The 17,237-nt window shown below is 41.4% G+C and overlaps 2 protein-coding genes, 1 long non-coding RNA gene and 1 pseudogene across 4 annotated transcripts; 1 reads left to right on the top strand and 3 right to left on the bottom strand.

Annotated features, from left to right (window-relative positions):
• Nucleotides 1–924: 924 nt before the first annotated feature.
• On the bottom strand, nt 925–2,653 carry LOC115687592 (anthocyanidin 3-O-glucosyltransferase UFGT-like; annotated as a pseudogene).
• Nucleotides 2,654–4,870: 2,217 nt separating this feature from the next.
• LOC115687603 (uncharacterized) lies at nt 4,871–9,293 on the top strand. Its single transcript, XM_030613234.2, has 7 exons — nt 4,871–5,111; nt 5,641–5,731; nt 6,680–6,795; nt 7,000–7,059; nt 7,137–7,202; nt 8,745–8,944; nt 9,042–9,293. Exons 1-6 carry the CDS (start codon nt 5,055–5,057, stop codon nt 8,934–8,936), a joined length of 582 nt encoding a protein of 193 aa, XP_030469094.1. The 5' UTR covers nt 4,871–5,054; the 3' UTR covers nt 8,937–8,944; nt 9,042–9,293.
• LOC130134903 (uncharacterized) lies at nt 9,291–9,446 on the bottom strand. The gene is made up of 2 exons (XR_008814431.1): nt 9,357–9,446; nt 9,291–9,326 (listed from the first exon to the last, which is right to left on the bottom strand). It is a non-coding gene; the product is annotated as an uncharacterized LOC130134903 (long non-coding RNA).
• Nucleotides 9,447–10,572: 1,126 nt separating this feature from the next.
• LOC115687616 (uncharacterized) lies at nt 10,573–15,340 on the bottom strand. 2 transcript variants are annotated; one of them, XM_030613252.2, is made up of 7 exons: nt 15,252–15,340; nt 14,146–14,234; nt 13,508–13,556; nt 13,302–13,398; nt 12,417–12,469; nt 12,110–12,172; nt 10,573–11,146 (listed from the first exon to the last, which is right to left on the bottom strand). In XM_030613252.2, the coding sequence occupies exons 2-7, from the start codon at nt 14,220–14,222 to the stop codon at nt 10,877–10,879; spliced, it is 609 nt and encodes a 202-aa protein (XP_030469112.1). In that variant the 5' UTR covers nt 14,223–14,234; nt 15,252–15,340; the 3' UTR covers nt 10,573–10,876. The 2 variants fall into 2 exon arrangements, with proteins under 2 accessions (XP_030469112.1, XP_056158791.1); XM_056302816.1 differs by lacking the exon at nt 15,252–15,340 and adding an exon at nt 14,726–14,806.
• Between the last annotated feature and the right edge of the window lie 1,897 nt (nt 15,341–17,237).

Below are 17,237 nucleotides of genomic sequence, written 5' to 3'. Positions count from 1 at the left end.
TACTGAAATAGATCCCATGTTTGTTCAGATTAATAGTTTGACCCGATGCAAGAATAGTTGCTATATTCTTACACTCTCCAATTTTTCCATCAAGAAAAGAATAATAGAATGATGTGCAAATAAGAGATGGGACAGTGTTGGCCAAAATCTGCTAACTTTATCCCTCTGAAATTGCCATCATTTACGAGAAAGGACAGAGCATTAGGTGCGCATGACAGCCATTCTGTTTCTCTATTTTTCTATTTTTCTGTTCTCAGGGACAAGTTTGGAACAGAAATCCATTTGGTAACGTAATTTCATTTTTCCATTTCTGGAACAAATTTCTACTCCAAAAATAGGTTTGGAACAGAAATCATAAGTAAAAATCTTTTACTTTTCTATTTTTGAAATAAAAATGAGAAATAAAAACTTTTCTCATCACTTGCCCTCACTACTAGCCGACCGCCCACCCGCCGCTCCACCATCGCCGTCGGTCACCTACCACCGTCGCTAACCGTTGTCCTCCGCTGCTTGCCGGCCGCCATTCGTAGCCGTCTGCCGCCGTCCTCCACCGCCGGTCGCCTCCCGCCACCTGCCGTTTGCCTTCCTCCGCAGCCCAACGTCGGCCGCCTCCCACCGTAGGCCGCCTCTGGCCGTCCTCCGCCGCCGCCCAACCCCGGCCACCTCCTGCTGCCGCCCACCTCCCGTCGCCGCCCAACATCACCCACCTCCCGCCGTCGTCCAACAACGCCCACCTCCCGTCGCCGCCCACCCGCCTGCTGCCTCCCGTCATCATCCTCCACCGCCGGCCGCCTCCCGTTTCCGTCCTCTACCGCCGGCCATTGTCCCCCTCCGCCGCCCAATGTTAGCCACCTCTTGCCGCCGCCTGCCTCCCATTGCCAGCCACCACCGTCCGCCACCTCCCACTCGCCGGCTGCTTAGGAGGGAGAAATTTTGTATCGTTATCAAACATAGGTATAAAAAAAAATATTGGGAAGTGGGTCACCCCGTCGAATGCCTCTCGAGGGTTGAAAGTAAGGCAAAAGCTTCGATTAAATATAACACATTGCAAAACCAAAGCAACCCATTTCTCACTAAAACTTAGCTTTAACTAATGAAGGAAATTATTGGAGCCAGAAATGAAGTTTTAAATTCGGTTGGTGAGGGTGTAGAGTATATTGGATCGGAGAACATGTTAGGGCTTTGACACAAGGTCCAAGAGGAGCTTGAAGTTGCGAGTGGGGTCCTACCGCCGCCTCAGCTTGGCGTCGGAGGGCTCTCATGCTGTCCCTCATGATTTCCCCTCTTTCTTGGGATAGAAGAAGCTGCAAGCAACTCATCACGGCCTTCTTGGTGAACACACCCCCCTCAACTCCCACTCCAAGCCCCCACACCTCCTCCATCATCCGCCCATTCAACCTCTGGTCCCCGAAGAACGGCCTACAAATCATTGCCACTCCTCCACCCCCTATGCTCTCCAGTAATGAGTTCCAACCGCAGTGCGTTATGAATGCGCCGACGGCATGGTGCCTCAGTATCTCCTCCTGTGGTGCCCATGCCACCATCATCCCTCTTGTCTCGGTCCTCTTCAGAAACCCTTCTGGCAGATTCTCTCTTAAATGGTCCTTGAGAGACCATATGAAGGGTACGTTGCTCGCTTCCAAGGCCTCTGCTAGTTCCACAGTCTCTTCCCGAGGGGGCACCGTCACTGACCCAAAGCTAATGTAGGCAACGGAGGCCCTTCCTTGTCCGTCCAGCCACGACATGCACCTGCTTTCGTCGGAAGCACGCGGTGGAGTGGCTATGAGGTTGAAGGGACCCACGTTGAGGAAGTTGTTGAGCTTGGACTTGAGATCATCGGTTATGGTTGGGTCCAACTCCTCGAAGCTGTTCAAGAACACCGCAGCTGCTCTCGGCAAGGCTCTCCCCATGTCGCAAAGCATGCGGGAGAAGAGTGAGTCCAAGTCCCCGAACACCACTCCTTCTGGCATGTCCCTCGATGGTCACTTTCGACATTCCTGGGATGAAGTGCAGGGTCTCATCTTCTCGCCCTTCAATTCCTGCAACTCCAAGATGACTCCACTCCATTATTTTAGTGAACTATAACACAGTGCTTGCCCAATAATTTACTTACTTACCTTGTTCAACGCCGAGAGTTTGCCTGATATGTTCGGTGTAGAGATGGGCAGAGAGAGAGGCAGGGCCAGCAGTCCAGAAGGCCACCCACGGCAACTCCATCTCCGCCGCCATATCAGCGCCGAACCAGAAGAAGGCGTCGGAGACCAAGCAGCTCACCCTCCTCCCCTTCCTGAAGTTGGCTGGGGCCGCCCTCAGGAACGGCTCGATGTCCTCCCGAGGCTTCCCCACCCGCACGTAACCCTCCGGCGCTCCATCTCCCACGTCGTACGCTCTCACGTTGGGCAAGTCGCGGTAAGCCGAGAAGGTGGAGGCGATGGAAGCGGCGGTGCTGAAGAAAGTGAAGACCGTGTCGGGGGTGGCGGAGGCCAGGCGGCGGACGGCGGCGAGGAGGGGAGCGGCGTGGGTCCCAAATGGGAAGGCCAGGACGGCGACGTGGGGGCAGCCTCCGCCGCCTGGGGTCGTCCTCATGGGTCAAGATGTCCGAAAGTGTTAGAAGGGACGGAACGGGAACACCAAACGAAGGAGATTAGACAGATGGGGGGGGGGCGGCGATAGCACGGTGTCGATGGACTACCGCCACCACCACCCAATGGCTTGACACATAAATGTAAGAAATTTAGGTGGAGATCAGTGAGAGTTGGTTTGGTGCAAGCATCGAACCCATTGCCATTTCCATTGCCTGAGCCTGAGCCTGACTGGAAGCTGAATCACCCAAATCACTTACCTCTGTGAGACTGTTACCATTTGAGATGAATATTTTAAGGCCCGCTTTATTTCCATCTTCTTAATATTAGCTCCCGACACCCCCCTATCACATTGAATTAACTACATTGTAGCTTGTAAGCCCTATTTTTGATTCGAGATGATTTCTTACCATTTTTTTCTTCTTCTTTTTCTTTTGTTTCAATTTTATTAGAGGCCAAACTACTACCCATGCTCCTCTCAAATAACATTTATTAATGTTAAATGTGGGGCCTACTTTTGATTTGAGATTATTTCTTGCCTTCTTTTCTTCTTTTTGGTCTTTTTTTCCTTGTCTTTCTCCATTTGGAACAAAATTGGGGTCCCTCTTTTCCGAAAAATAGTTTGTTGAGTAGATATCCAACTAATTGATATGTTAATGAGTTGTATATTCTCTTTTGTACTAGGAAGCTATTATTTTAAAAAATAACCTAAGCACAAGTAATACATGGTTTTCCATGATCTAGCATTGCTTATTTACAATCTCTTAATCATCCACTCCATTGCCCAATGGCCATCTTTTTCGATAGTTGCATCCGAGATACCTAGCACCGTTATGACCGTTGCATCTCTTCTGCTCCTTCACAGTTATTATTGCTAGTTGTACCCAAATTATAGGCTCCACTTCTAGGCAACTGCAGCCGAAATAGTTGGTTCATAACTTGATAGTTACCTCACTCCCACTTCCTCGACATTTATATTGGTTCATGACTTCACTGGTGTCCACATCAGCGATTATCGGTTAAAATTGATTGGATGGACTTAATTGGCAAAACGTGAAAAGATTCAGGACTCAATTGATAAAATTGAAATGTTTTTGACTGAATTAGCACAAGTGTAATAGGTTTACAACTTTTTTTGCAATTTTTCCCACGGCAAAGTGTTGGATGCTATTAGCTGACAAGCCTACTTGATCGACCACAACCAATGTAAATGTCGAGAACGTGGAGAGTGAGGTAACTATCAAGTCATGAACCAGCTATTTCGATTGCAGTTGACTAGAAGTGGAGCCTATAATTTGGGTACAACTAGCGATGATAACTGTGAAGGAGCGGAAGCGAAGCAACGGTCATAACGGTGCTATGTATCTCGGACCAACTGTTGAAAAGATAATTATTAGAAAAGTGGAGGCGATAGCCATTAAGCAGTGAAGTGGATGATTTGGAGACTATAAATAGGTAGTGCTAGATCATGGAAAACCATGTATTGCTTGTATAGTTTCCTTAGTGAATGTTGTTTGATCATAACCAGTAGATACAAATACCTGGATTGTAATCTCTAAAAGGGACCGTCAATCAATTAAAGACCACTCGTCGTTGAATTTTACTTCCAATTTATCTTTACCTTCCATTACCCTTTAAATGGCCGACAACGATTGTTCCCGATCTCTGTATTTTTAGTTTTCTCGTCGTTAACGTTTCTTGTCCAAAATTAACAGATGACCATTCACATTTTATATTGATTTACTCATTGATCAATATATTGAAAGATATTTCGCTGATGCTCTTTAGCAAAACAAAAGCACAACAGTATCAGACAAATAAAATTTTATCGAAAACACATGACGGGTCCACATATCACTTAAATTTCCGGTGTTAAATAATACTAAAAGTTTCAAAAACAAAAAAAAAAAACAACTATGAAAAATCTAATTTATGGTGAGTTTTTCCATCTATCATCATGACTAATTGCGTTATTTTGACATGGAACCGGGGGAGAGTGATTGTGCTGGTCAGAAACGAAAAGCACACAAATGATCAAGAAAATATGGAAAAAGAAAGTTATCAAGAAAATATGGATAAGAGCAGGCACCCAGAATTGAAGAAATAAAAAAGAGAGAAAAAAAAAACGAGTTTTGAAGTTGGAAGGGAAATGTATAATTTTCAGTTCAGCAAAAAACACAAAAAAGAGGATAAAAAGAAATTGTAATTCTCATTTTATCGAGAGAGAATATAATTCCCCTGGAAAAGAGCTGCGCTTTTTCCCGGAAGGAACTTGGAAAAGAAAAGGAGAAAAGAAGAAAGAGGAGCTGTGTCTGCGCGCTCCAGCTTCTGGTCGTCGGAATCGATCCACCGTCGCGGATTCCGATTTCGGCAAAGCTGCTGCTGCTGCTGCGGCTGTTCGGGATCGCCGCCGGCCTGTTGCCGTCTCCGATCGCCGACCCGATCGACCTTTGACCGGAGGAGGCGCGTAACATGGGTCAAGCCTTTCGCAAGCTCTTCGATGCTTTCTTCGGCAACACCGAGATGCGGGTACTCTCTCGCCCGCCTCCTCTTCATTCGTCTTCCTCGCTCATCTCCGCGCTCGTCGTCGCAAATGATTGATTGTTGTACCGATTCGTTTGTCTGCGTGTTCGGAAAGAGGGGGGGATTCGTAACTTTCTTTTCTACCGTAGATGTAGTTCGCAAACACGGGAACTGCAGAATCTCCCTGTTTTTCGCATCTCGACTTTACCTACCCTGGGCATGATTAGAAACGGATTATGCTTTGCTTTTAGTGGTGATGACCAATTTTTTTTTAGCTGCACAAGTTTCAATCGATCGAGTATCAGCTCAGGTAGTGGAGATATTTTGCAATGTTGGTTGAGCTTTAATGCCAGCGCGTCTTTTGTTGAAATCGGTTTGGTTATCGTTTTTTGAATGCATATTCCCGGTTGCTCGCCATCTGGGTTATGGATTGGTATCGTGCTACTGGGTGGGGGTTGTCATGTTTTTTGTTCCTTTTACCTGCATTTCGCGATATGTATGTTGGGTAATAGCCTTGTTCTTTGAGGTGGCTTAGGTTGTGATGCTTGGCCTGGATGCAGCTGGTAAAACAACCATACTCTACAAATTGCACATTGGAGAAGTATTATCGACTGTCCCTACTATTGGTAGGTCCATCTTCTTTGTTCATACATTAGGGTGGTTGTTTCATTTGGTTTTAGCCTCGGAATTACCCTTTACGATTGCCCGCAGGCGGTGCTTATTGTAGCTAAGATTTTCGTTCCATGTGATTTGAACCGTGTACTCTATTGCTTAAAGGCTCATCCATCTTCTGGTGCATGAAAGAGCAGGAATCATCTTACATCTGATCGGCTTATTGTGCTTGAGACCTCACTTCTTTTTTCGACCGAGAAGTGACCTTTTTAGTTTGAAAACCGGTGTTAAATGTTCACAGCGGGCTTTTACTGAACTGTTACAACTTTTACCTCTTTCATCAATTGAATCTGAGTCTTCCACCTTTGCTTAATGAAATTCTCCTGGACACGCACAAGTCCCTACTCTTGAAAATTTGTCTTTATGGTCACGTTTCAAATATTTGCACCTTTTGGCTTTTTGCCAGTTCAGAGCAGAAATTGTGTTTGTAATCAAGTCAAATATGGACGGGTTTAAGAAGGAAGAAAACCAGCTCAGCTTGCTCTCACAATGGGATTAACTCTTTACCCTGATCACTCTGTTCTTGAGGATGTCATTATTACATCCCTTTGAAATAAAGAGAAATCCTTCTTGAAGTTGTTGGAATGAAAACTCTTATTTCTGTTGTTTTGGCACCTAAGATGTTTATATAAAGTGGCAAAAATGTCAACTGCTTTGTTGCCATCTAGATTTATTTATTGGGTTCATTGAGTATGCCCCTTAACTGTTACATTGACATACTGCATATCTGTTCCTTTGGAACTTTCATCTAGGCAAACTTGCCTATTTAGTTTCTAGGACTTACAAAAGTGCCCTCCGTCCCGTCATGCTGAGGGTTTCCACCCTGCCATGTTATGTAGTTGACATGTTAATGCTGTTCTGGATGTAACGGGATAAGTGCTGATCGTCTTTTCTATTTGTAGGTTTCAATGTGGAGAAAGTACAGTATAAGAATGTCGTATTCACAGTTTGGGATGTTGGTGGGCAAGAGAAACTCAGACCTTTGTGGAGGCACTACTTTAGTAATACGGATGGGCTGGTAATTCTGCCCTCTTTTAGCTGCATATTTGCTTGTTTACTTCCAAGGTTTTTTTTCATAGGCTGAGTGTCCTAACAATTTATTCTATAGCATTTACGTTCTGTTATATAACCGAATTATAGAGCTTAAGAGGGGCCAAGTTTTGCAGTGTGCATGTGGATGAGAAATGTATGTTTGAGACAATTGTTAAATGCTTTGTTGCAGATCTATGTTGTTGATTCACTGGATAGGGAGAGAATTGGAAGGGCCAAAGCAGAATTTCAGGTTATATTGAGATGGCTGACATATTGACTGTGGCTTTACGTGATTAATGCTTTTTTTAACTTCTGCTTTTCCTTCAGGCCATTATCAATGATCCATTCATGCTCAACAGTGCCATCCTGGTGTTTGCGAATAAACAAGACATGGTATATTCATGGACCTCTTCATTGCAAGAGGCCAGGTTATCTTGTTCCATTTTGAATTTTTAGTTAGGGGGTTTGGTTGTACTGTTATTTCTTCTCTCAATTCTTTGTATTCATCCGTTGGTGGATTCATTAGAAGTTAATGTATAAACTAAAATAAGCAAATCAATCTACATTAAAATGGGCTTGAAATTTGGCCCTGAAAGTTGCTGGGAGATAAATGTGTACTGTGTAGTTGCCTGCATGAGAATTAGCTTTTAGTTAGCTAACCATTGGGCTGTAACTTACTAGACTAGGAAAGAAAAGTTATGTTTGCTTAACGTTTTCATGGTAGATTCTTATAAACTTTCTGTTCATGCTTAGACTCTGGTTAGGTTTCTCCTTTAGACTAATAATAAAGATTACGTATATTCTGACTTCAGTTGGAACACTCTATTTGTGTATGTCGAATAGATATGTGTCATCTGTAGAAAAATCATGCGAATTTGTCTTCTTGGGTTTCGTTTCAAATCATGTAGCACTTCTTCTTTATTAGGTGAAGTTGCATACAATGTCTTTGTTATCATTGCTTCATGCAGATATATCAATTGATGCTGTAATAATAAGATCTGTACATTTTCATTGAGGGCGATATGTGTGATTACCCTTTGAGACTTACCTTCTTTGTTACCATGTCCTCTAACACAACCATATTCAAGGTCTATTTTTCAAGTGCTCACCAATAACTTCTTAGATCTTTATTTGTTAAAAAGTCCAACTCAAAAACTTAAGCTAATAGGTAGAGGGAGACCGCATGAATATGAAGAGCATGTAGGACTTGTTGTCAGGTGATGTGGGACAAATTTTCAACACCCCCTCTCACGTGCAAGTCGGATTATGAGCAACACGTGGAATTTTGACTACGCACATTCACGTTGAATTTTGATCATGCACATTCGCAAAAGGAATAGGACTGGCTCTAATACCATATTAGATAGTCCAAGCCAAAAGCTTAAGCTAATAGGTAGAGGGAGATTACATGAATATAAAGAGCGTTTAGGACTTGCATTGTCAAGTGACGTGGGATAATACTTCAACACTATCCTTTTATTGGGAGACAACTGGGAAAAATCAATGCTAAATGACGGATGCAGTATGTCTAATCAGCAGATTTTTGGAAGAGATACAGAGAATGAAGAGCCACTGTTTAAACTGCAAGTCTTATGAGGGTTAGAGAAGTAACTTTACTTTGCTAAATGAGATGTTAAATAACTGAAGTTCCATAATATATGCCTATTGCAAATTCCCTAGACTGAATTAACAAATCAAAGGAAGCAAGTTCACAGTGGTCTACACATTACATAAATTGTTTGCTGAATTAGCTGCTAGATTATACCCTTTTAGGAGATTGATCTGAACAGGCAAACAATGAGATATGTTAATATGTTTTAGAACTAGGTTCTTTATCACCTTGTGATTTTTTGTGTTATTCTGGCCATCAGCTTTAGATTGTTCTAAAGTGGTTAAGACATGATATCAGGCTTATGATCTATCTTTTATTTGTAGAAAGGAGCCATGACACCAAGGGAAGTGTGTGAAGGCTTGGGTCTCTTTGATCTTAAGAACAGAAAATGGCACATACAGGGGACTTGTGCACTCAGGGGAGACGGGCTTTATGAGGGCTTGGACTGGTTATCAGGAACCCTGAAGGAGATGAGAGCGGCTGGATACTCTTCCGTTGGAACATCATCCTTTTAGAAATCAAGGTTGGTATTCTTATCTGATTCCTGCGACCATCATTAATTGAAAGTCCTCACTTCGATCCTGGATGATATTTTAGAGCTTTCTGCTGGTTTATCTCAGGTCTGCAAAATGACAATCTGACATTCCTGTAGTTACGCATTGGAAGTTACTCAAGTGTTCTCTGAATTTTTGTGGGTCGTTAAAAGGTGAATGAAGCTTGCTTATTCCGCCTCAAGTACTGTTGGAATTCAGTTTTCCCGTGTACTTTTCTTCTGCAAAGCCACTATCAGGTTGCTGAATTGTATACCCTTGATGAATCGGGGATTTGGACGTACCGTAGATGCTTTTTACTGTGTATATTTTGTATAAATCTCTCTCTCTCTCTCTCTCTCTCTCTCTCTCTCTCTCTCTCTCTCTCTCTCTCAAACCAAAAACGCTTGTGATGTGTCCGAGACATTTGAGTGTCTAAAGTAGTCTTCAATATATTACCTTCCCATGCCGAGAACTGCCAGTGGTGATGCTGACCACGTTGCAGTTCTCACAAGGGTTGGAAGTGGCTGTGTGTTGTCTGGCGCCGCTTTTGTATGAATGAATTAGCTATCAATGATTGGCATGTAGGCAACTACCTGCTCGTGGCTTCTTCATATTTTAGGTTAATCCCATCAAGATAAATATTTATTGACAATCATATATGAATGAATTGGATTTCTCAAATGTTTCCCTTTCCTTCTTTTTGTCTTTTAGTTTCAAGGAGGTATTGCTGAGTGGGTAATTGGTTCATGGTATCATGAGTTCCTTTCCGTCAGAGTAAGATAACCAAGGAATTAGAAAAGCTTATTCGTTTCAATAAAGAATCACTCAAACATTGATATGATTTCTACACCATGCTAGAATGTAAGAACGGAAGGTGAGGCTGAAAAGCAAACAAGGTTTTAGTAGTTTCAGGGACCACTATGTTGACCAAAGCAAGATAGTGTCTTTACGGATAGTCATCGAAGAGTGTATGGATTGGTTAATTTAAGCTAAAGCTAAACGTTAGTAGGAGTTTGGCTCTAGCTCGGTTAGAACACCCATTTGGTAAGCAGGAAGTCTCAAGTTTGATTCTCATCATGAGCAGACCTTAGACAATGATATTTCCTCACTCTCAAATATCGAATTATATTTTATTGTCATCCTCCAAAACCATATGTAATTTGCTTGGATTGCAAAACTACATTCTACGTTCTGGACAATGGAGGAGCTCTCGACCATGACACCCTGAGCCACTGTTATCAACACCAACTTCAAGTTCCAAGGCAAAAACCATTGTGCCGTTCTCTGTCTCAGAAATTTAACCTACCGTAATTGACCTCCATATTTATACCTAAAAATTCAATCGCTTACTCCTCATCAGACTATTCCATGTGAAATATCAGTTTTCTGTTTACAAACTAATCCAAATCAGGTGACAGTCAAGATACTTGCATTGCAAGCTAACATTCTATCTTCCGCCAAAATTCTCAAAAGTTGCATCACATAGACAGAAAAGCCCCTTGATTAGAAAACCATGCATGCGATGCTGGAAATGAATTCTAATTGTAAAATCATAACTGCCTCCGCTGTTCCCGCACAACAAAAAGTTGTTCCCGCACAACAAAAAGTCAGATAAGCATAGAGCATTTCCCTATGTATTATAATCCATAAATTTGATAAGATAACAAGTACGACCGATGTAAGCTAAAACATAAGGATACTGATGTAAAGCTAAAACATAGGGATCGTCCTTCAGATAGAAATCAGCAGTGTCATCTACAATGTCTTAGAATGCACTGCGTGGTTTCCCTCATCGCTGCAACATGGAAGAAAAGATGCCATCCATAATCAAAGCCCACCCTCACCAATCCGTGATATTGGACAAGCCTCAGCACTATCTGTGCAGAAAGAAGAAATGAAGCGGGTTGAAACCGCAAAATCGACTAGGAGCTAATGGGCGGGGAAGAACTTGTTTCTGACGGACCGACTATTTCTCCGAAGGTATCCATGTCAGCAGATATACCCTCATCAACATCAGCCTCCTCCATTGCAGCCATTGTTTCATCTCTGTCCCCCATGACGACATCAATTCCATCTTGCTCTAAATTAGATTGCAACTTATCCTCCTCACTGGCTTTCTCCGGGTTATCAGAGTCCTGTATCATCATTTGCTGGTTGGAACAGCTTGTGAACATAGATGTGACCAACAGAATCTGCAAACAGGAGCAGTAAGCACAGGTCGGTAGGACCTTAATATGTGATGAGATACAGACGAGAGATGTGAATGGAACGGTAATAGTCATTCCTTGACTTAGCAACACGAAAATAGGAAGCAAGTGGAGAGTTGATAATATAAAGAACAAGCAACACCAGCGAAAGGTAAAGTTCTAAGGGAAGTGGACATCTGACCACGTCTCTTACCTATATCCAATCAATGACCCAGGTGCTTTGGAGTCTAAAAAGTAGAGAAGAATTTGGTTCTTGAAAAAAGACTCTTTCTTTTCAAACAATTTCAGTCATTTAAAAGATCTCAAAAAATATCCTCCAAAGTGATGTCAGTTGCACCATCACGGTGAAGGCTACAATTTGTTACTCTTATATTGCAGTTTGACCAAATTATTTAAGGAGATACAGTAGACTCTGCCCCACCTCTTTAGGTGGCTCATGCATTAAAATTTTTAACAGAGATAAGGGTTAAAATAGAACCAGTAGAAAGAAAAAGGCCAACAAAAAAACAAAAGCCAGAAAGTAGAACAGCCTGAGCTTTGAAGGAAGATGAACATACAAAATATCAAAATCAACCTCTAAAGTATCAAAGTATCAAATTGTAAAGCATTTTGCTTCGCATCTAATATTCTCTATACCAAAGCCATAATTTTAGCATCACAAAAGTATCATTCCAGAGGCCAATCAACAAAGAGATGGAGCATGGTCGTGACAGGTTAGCTGGACTTGTTCCTGACAAGCAGTGAAGATATCATTATTGAAACCAATCAACAACTTTCACCGTTGAAAATCAAACAAAGTATTTGCTAACCAACATTTCATCTCGGAGGAAGCTTCATTCCCAAAGGAAGAGCATTCGGGATTGCACAACAGTCGTTCAAAATGAGATGATCTCATATACAAGTATATGCAGAAGTAGCCTCCAGCTTTGAGCATGATTGACAACAAACCTTTTCCAGTGCTAAAGCAAGCTTTGAGAGTTTTGGATATATGCTCCGTGCAGACAGAAGTATCTGTAAAAAGGTGGGAATAAAAAGTACATTACATAGATTTGAAAAAAATCCCTGCAAAGCTCATTAGAGCACAAGAAACAGCAAAAGCAAGTGAAAAATCATGACAGACAAACCCTTTCACCTACTAACCCTCTGCCTTAAGCAATAACCACAAATGCTAAAAAAAGTCCAGCATATACACCAAAGAATCAAAAGAATAGAATCATATAAATTGGGTACTGACAAAAACCAAAATAGGTGATACCTCGCATAGCCTTTGAAGGGTAAAAGGCGGACCCTCGTCGAAGCTGAGAAGAGCTGGAAAATAATACATATACTAGCATCAGATACTAAGTACACCTCATGGGCTCAATCGCACATTAATTATACAAAAAACCAATCAAAGTCACAAACTTGCTTCTAGCACTAAAGGCAGAGAAAAAAGCTGATGGAGGCTTGTTACGTAGCAAAGGTATTATGATGAGCACCCAATAAGCTCTACTTTCGTTACAGGAGAGACACCTTGTTACAGAATAGACTGTATAATCTCAGACGCATGACATACTGAAAGAGGACATCACAACAATCTCTCATGAGAGACATGATATCTAACCATAATGAACAGAGCACTAAACCGAAAAATTGTACCATTCAAGATATTCATGAAATACTGAGTCATATCAGTTAATAAAAGGATGTCCTACAACTTTCAAAACTAAATTTCTTCCAGGCCAACATGCTAAATCAACCACCTAACCCCCCCAAAAAAGGATATTTCTCTTTAAAGAACAGCACTGGTAACTGGAGTGCATAATATCCTACCATTAGAGAGTACTCTTCTTGAACAAGCAAGCTCAGAAGACCAGCAGGAAGGGAATTTATTGTCAAATTATAAGAAGACAAAGGCATTTCCAAGCTAAAAAAGAAAATTTCAGTACAGCCTCGAGAGCAAGTGCAAAAACTCAAGGGATAACCACTGGAATATCATCAAGATTTCAGATCGAAAGTCCTAGATATGTTCTGCCTGTACCGAAAGAGCTGTCAGCTAATTCAACTGCAAGAGTAGCTGACAATTCACATCAACAGCAGATGAAGAGCTAAAGGTGCATTTCAGTATTTGCCAAGTAAGCTATCGATTTTTAAAATTTACCTTCATCCAACCTTTTCACCAACTCTTGGTGGGTCTCTCCCAAAGAAGCACTTTGCTGTTCAGTGGTCATCTTTGCTTCTGGATAATCTGACAGGACCTTCATAGTACGACAAAGTAATAGTCATAAACGGACATTATAAGCCTAAATAATTCAAACCTAGGCCGATAAGTACCGCAATCTTAGACGCTCACATACCTCCCCATACCTGCTTCAGTTTAACAGATAGAATAGTCTTCACTTGATCCCATTCAATCCTGACCGATTAATGAAAAGTTCCACAGAAGTCATTTTGACGTATTGAAGGATGAGAAGACATGCAAATCTCCTACGTCTATACTAAAACTTAACAATAAGGTTCATCAATCATGGTGAGTTTCATGATCAGCTTCTTAAATGAATTATTCTGATTTTCTTTATTTTGCAGAGAATGGTTACGTTGTTGAAGAAATTGAGAAACTTTATCCATTATCTCCTATCCTTTTGGCGAAGGACAAAAAGCAACCCAGTGATGACAAAATCAGAAGAGCATCAAAAGGGGAGCAAAACGAGAAACATGAAGCAAATATGCAGAACCAGAAGAATAGCAACAGCGCAATAGAGAACAAGACAATCTTTTATATCGTAATCCAAAAACTAAGACAAGAAATTTCATCTGCAAGCAAATATGCCGAGGTAAACATGCATCAAACAATCATCATGACTTGATTAGCAATTCAATAAAGTAGCATCGGCGAGAGAGAGATTAGAATGGTGACTGTGATCAATTATGTAAAAAAGTAGGATAATGTGTGCAATGAGAAACAGGACCATTCAAAGGAAAATTGTACCAAGATACTTGCATACCAGAATGTCCCAGAGGATGCAATGGTTTCTATAACTCTTCTAGCTTCTTCCTCGGGAAGATCAAGAGCCGGCACCATGCTTCTAAAATTCTGTAGAGAAGACACAATGACAAACATTAGAGCCAAGCAAGCACCTTGGACACAAAATATCCATCTTCATGCATATCTCAGAGGATATAAACGCTTGTAATAACATCTATGCAAGTGAATACGTAACAAGCTGCTTGAAGTAGAGAGAATCCCAATCTCGTCCATATAATTTAAGAGCATGCTGCATCTGTAAGATTTAGTACAGATAATCTGAATTTGACTGCGGTTGGTTGACAAAAAACGTTGAAAATCTAACACGTTGTGGTTACTTCTTGACTGATGAGAAGGCACTTCAGCATTATTTCTAAGTATCGATGCTTGATGATCGATACGTCTTTGCAGGGTCTAATGGGGCTAACTCTATACCAGAACCACCTTTGACCTCTGAGTAAAAGACAAGGGTATCGGTGGATGTATATATACTGAGGTTCATGGTTTGGTGAGAAGGTGAGAACATGAGATGCCTTGACACTATGAGTTGAGGTACATACTAAAAAGATCCATCTTGACCACTTCCGCCCGCCCAGACCAAAAGCATGCGACCATGATTGCCGGTGTGCGGCCCATTGTGTACAAAGCACACGAGCATTGGGATCTACAAGCAGCGTTCAATTTCAGATCGGCACATTGGGATCTACAAGCAAGAACCAATGCGAATGAGCAGATGCGAAAAGGGGAAAAACGAGCACTCTTCTCGTTATAAATTTTTGCTTCTTGGTTTGTGGGTTTCCTTCTACGCATGGAAAGCCTGAACGACAGAAGCACGAAGCTCCGACAAAAGATGACACGGCCACATCTACAGCCTAAAGCCAGAGGAAAATCAGACAACTGATAGGAGAGCGGGGAAAAAGGAGTATCGGAAACTGAAGTTGGAGGTGGAGAAAACAACGCATCGAAATCAGTGGGTCCATGTATGGCCTGCATCGCGAGAACATTCTCGAGCACATGGAAACCAAGCGAGCGGCATAAGCGTAAGCTAAAGGAGCGACAGGACTCCCGCGAAAGAGGCGGCGCTACCTCGGTGATGTTCGGCGGTGGAAGAGCTTGCGCGGCGGCTGCCGGTGGAGGCGCGGTGGCTGGTCGGTGCGACTGCCGGGTCGCCGATGGCAGAGGAGGAGCCGAGGGATGGCTGATTCTGCTCTTTAGGGCGAATTAATGCCGATGGACATATTCCGGAAAATATACGTATTGAATTTCTACCCGCCTTTTCATTTTAGATAAAAGGAAATTGCATCAACCACCTCCTAATCGTAATTTGTCCACCGTCTTTCTAATTACTGCAATTACCTATTTTCTTTTTTGTTAAATTGAATTGTTACGAGCAGAAATGAAATGCCTTGGCCAATCATATCGCTACCGGAAAATAAAAAATGAGTTACATAAATTCGAAAACTCATCTCCACTTTCCGTTCTGATATCAATTTGTATCCCGAGCTTCGGAAAATCTTCAAATGCAAAATGACCGATCTACCCTCGAACTCATCTAAATCGTAAACGATTCCCCTCCCTCTTCCCGGCCAAGGCCAACTCTGAACTTCGAGAATCTATCGAGCTAGACATGAGCGGAGCTCCGCCGATCTGAGTTGAGCTCGATGCCAATGAAGCTCGATGGGTCGCAACTCAGTCAAGGTGTCGATGGTGGAGGTAGGGCATGCCAGCATGGGCTGAGCAGTTGGTGGGTGGTGTTAAGGTTCTGGGTTAATGGTTTTCAATCGCAAGTGGATTTGAAATATCAGGAGCCGAAAGAAAAATGGTAAATTTATAAATAGTGCTTCATGTTAGACGCAACATGGGAATGCTAATAATGATAGGTTTTCAAAACACAGCGTGAAAATGGAAACGAGAAATTTGAAGTGCAAAAATGCATTTTGATATTTTTCGAGGAACAAGCTACTCCTCACACGGAAAATAGAACTTGATTAAAATCATTGGAAACACGTTGGAGTGGAAGAGTTTAACATTTTGAAACATCTATGGAACTTAATTGACCTTATTTTATGTGTAATTATGGAATGGATTGTTCACTAAATTCTAATTAACTAGCAATTTATTAAATCCAAATATGCTAGCGTCTATGGGCATTTGAAAATATTCACGAGTATAGGCTACTTGTGTGGATAGAAGAAAATGAGGAATTGATTAACTATGTAAGGAAGCTGGTTAAGTGGATAGTTAATGAAAATATGTTCATCATGTCAATTTTTTATTTTCAGGATTCATTGTAAAAGAAAAGGGCGAGACAAATGACACTTTTGGCTTAACATGCTCAATTTATCAATCAAAAGCAGTTGGGTACTTTTCTTTATAATGATCGGCTCTCAAGTGGGCGCAAATGATAACCTTTCTGTTTCTGTCCAGAACTAGTTTTCTGTTCCAGGAAACAAGTTTGTAACAGAAACCTGTTTGGTAACGCAATTCCATTTTTCTATTTCTGGAACAACTTTTTGTTCCAGAACTGGTTTTTGACCAAAAATCAGAACAAAAAAAAAGAGTAGATTTTCTATTTCTGGACGAGAAATGAAAACCATTTCTAAAAGAACCTGTTTTCTCTCTTCAAAACACATCTCTTCCTAAATTTGGCCTTGGTTAGACTGATTCGAACCGATTCGATTTGGTTCATTCCCGTCGGGAATATAAAAAAAATTCTAAAAAAAATTATAAAAATCATAAAAAATTTTAGAAAATTCAGAAAAATCAAAAAATTCGTAAAATTCATAAAAAAAATTTAGAAAATCCGGAAAATTTCTAAAAATCTCAAAAAAAATTTCAGAAAATCCAAGTTTGAAAATTCCAGAAAAATTCATAAAAATTTTCAGAAAATAAAAAATAATTCAGATTTCGGGAAAATAGGAAATTTGGTGAATTTTTTCAAAAAAAAATAAAAAATTTCAAAACTTCACAGGATGACTTAGAATACCTGTGGCCACTCACTTTGAGTAAAATTTAAAATTTTTGAGGTGCCAAAATGGTATTTTTGAAGACTCCTTAGTTTAGGGATTTAAA

Source organism: Syzygium oleosum, unplaced genomic scaffold, assembly GCF_021117445.2.
Source record: "Syzygium oleosum isolate NSW1041296 unplaced genomic scaffold, Sole_v2.1 Sole_v2.25, whole genome shotgun sequence".
NCBI classification, from domain to species: Eukaryota; Viridiplantae; Streptophyta; class Magnoliopsida; order Myrtales; family Myrtaceae; genus Syzygium; species Syzygium oleosum.
This window is presented reverse-complemented; position numbering and strand designations above follow the sequence as displayed.

What these genes read in the sequence shown, in the direction of transcription:
- LOC115687603 (XM_030613234.2), top strand. Translation starts at nt 5,055, where the DNA reads ATGGGTCAAGCCTTTCGCAAGCTCTTCGATGCTTTCTTCGGCAACACC. An exon ending in TTAGTAATACGGATGGGCTG is followed by an intron (nt 6,796 to 6,999) that starts GTAATTCTGCCC and finishes GCTTTGTTGCAG; the next exon opens with ATCTATGTTGTTGATTCACT. An exon ending in GGGCCAAAGCAGAATTTCAG is followed by an intron (nt 7,060 to 7,136) that starts GTTATATTGAGA and finishes CTTTTCCTTCAG; the next exon opens with GCCATTATCAATGATCCATT.
- LOC115687616 (XM_030613252.2), bottom strand. Translation starts at nt 14,222, where the DNA reads ATGGTGCCGGCTCTTGATCTTCCCGAGGAAGAAGCTAGAAGAGTTATA. An exon ending in TATCTGTTAAACTGAAGCAG is followed by an intron (nt 13,399 to 13,507) that starts GTATGGGGAGGT and finishes CGTACTATGAAG; the next exon opens with GTCCTGTCAGATTATCCAGA. An exon ending in GGTGAAAAGGTTGGATGAAG is followed by an intron (nt 12,470 to 13,301) that starts GTAAATTTTAAA and finishes ATTATTTTCCAG; the next exon opens with CTCTTCTCAGCTTCGACGAG.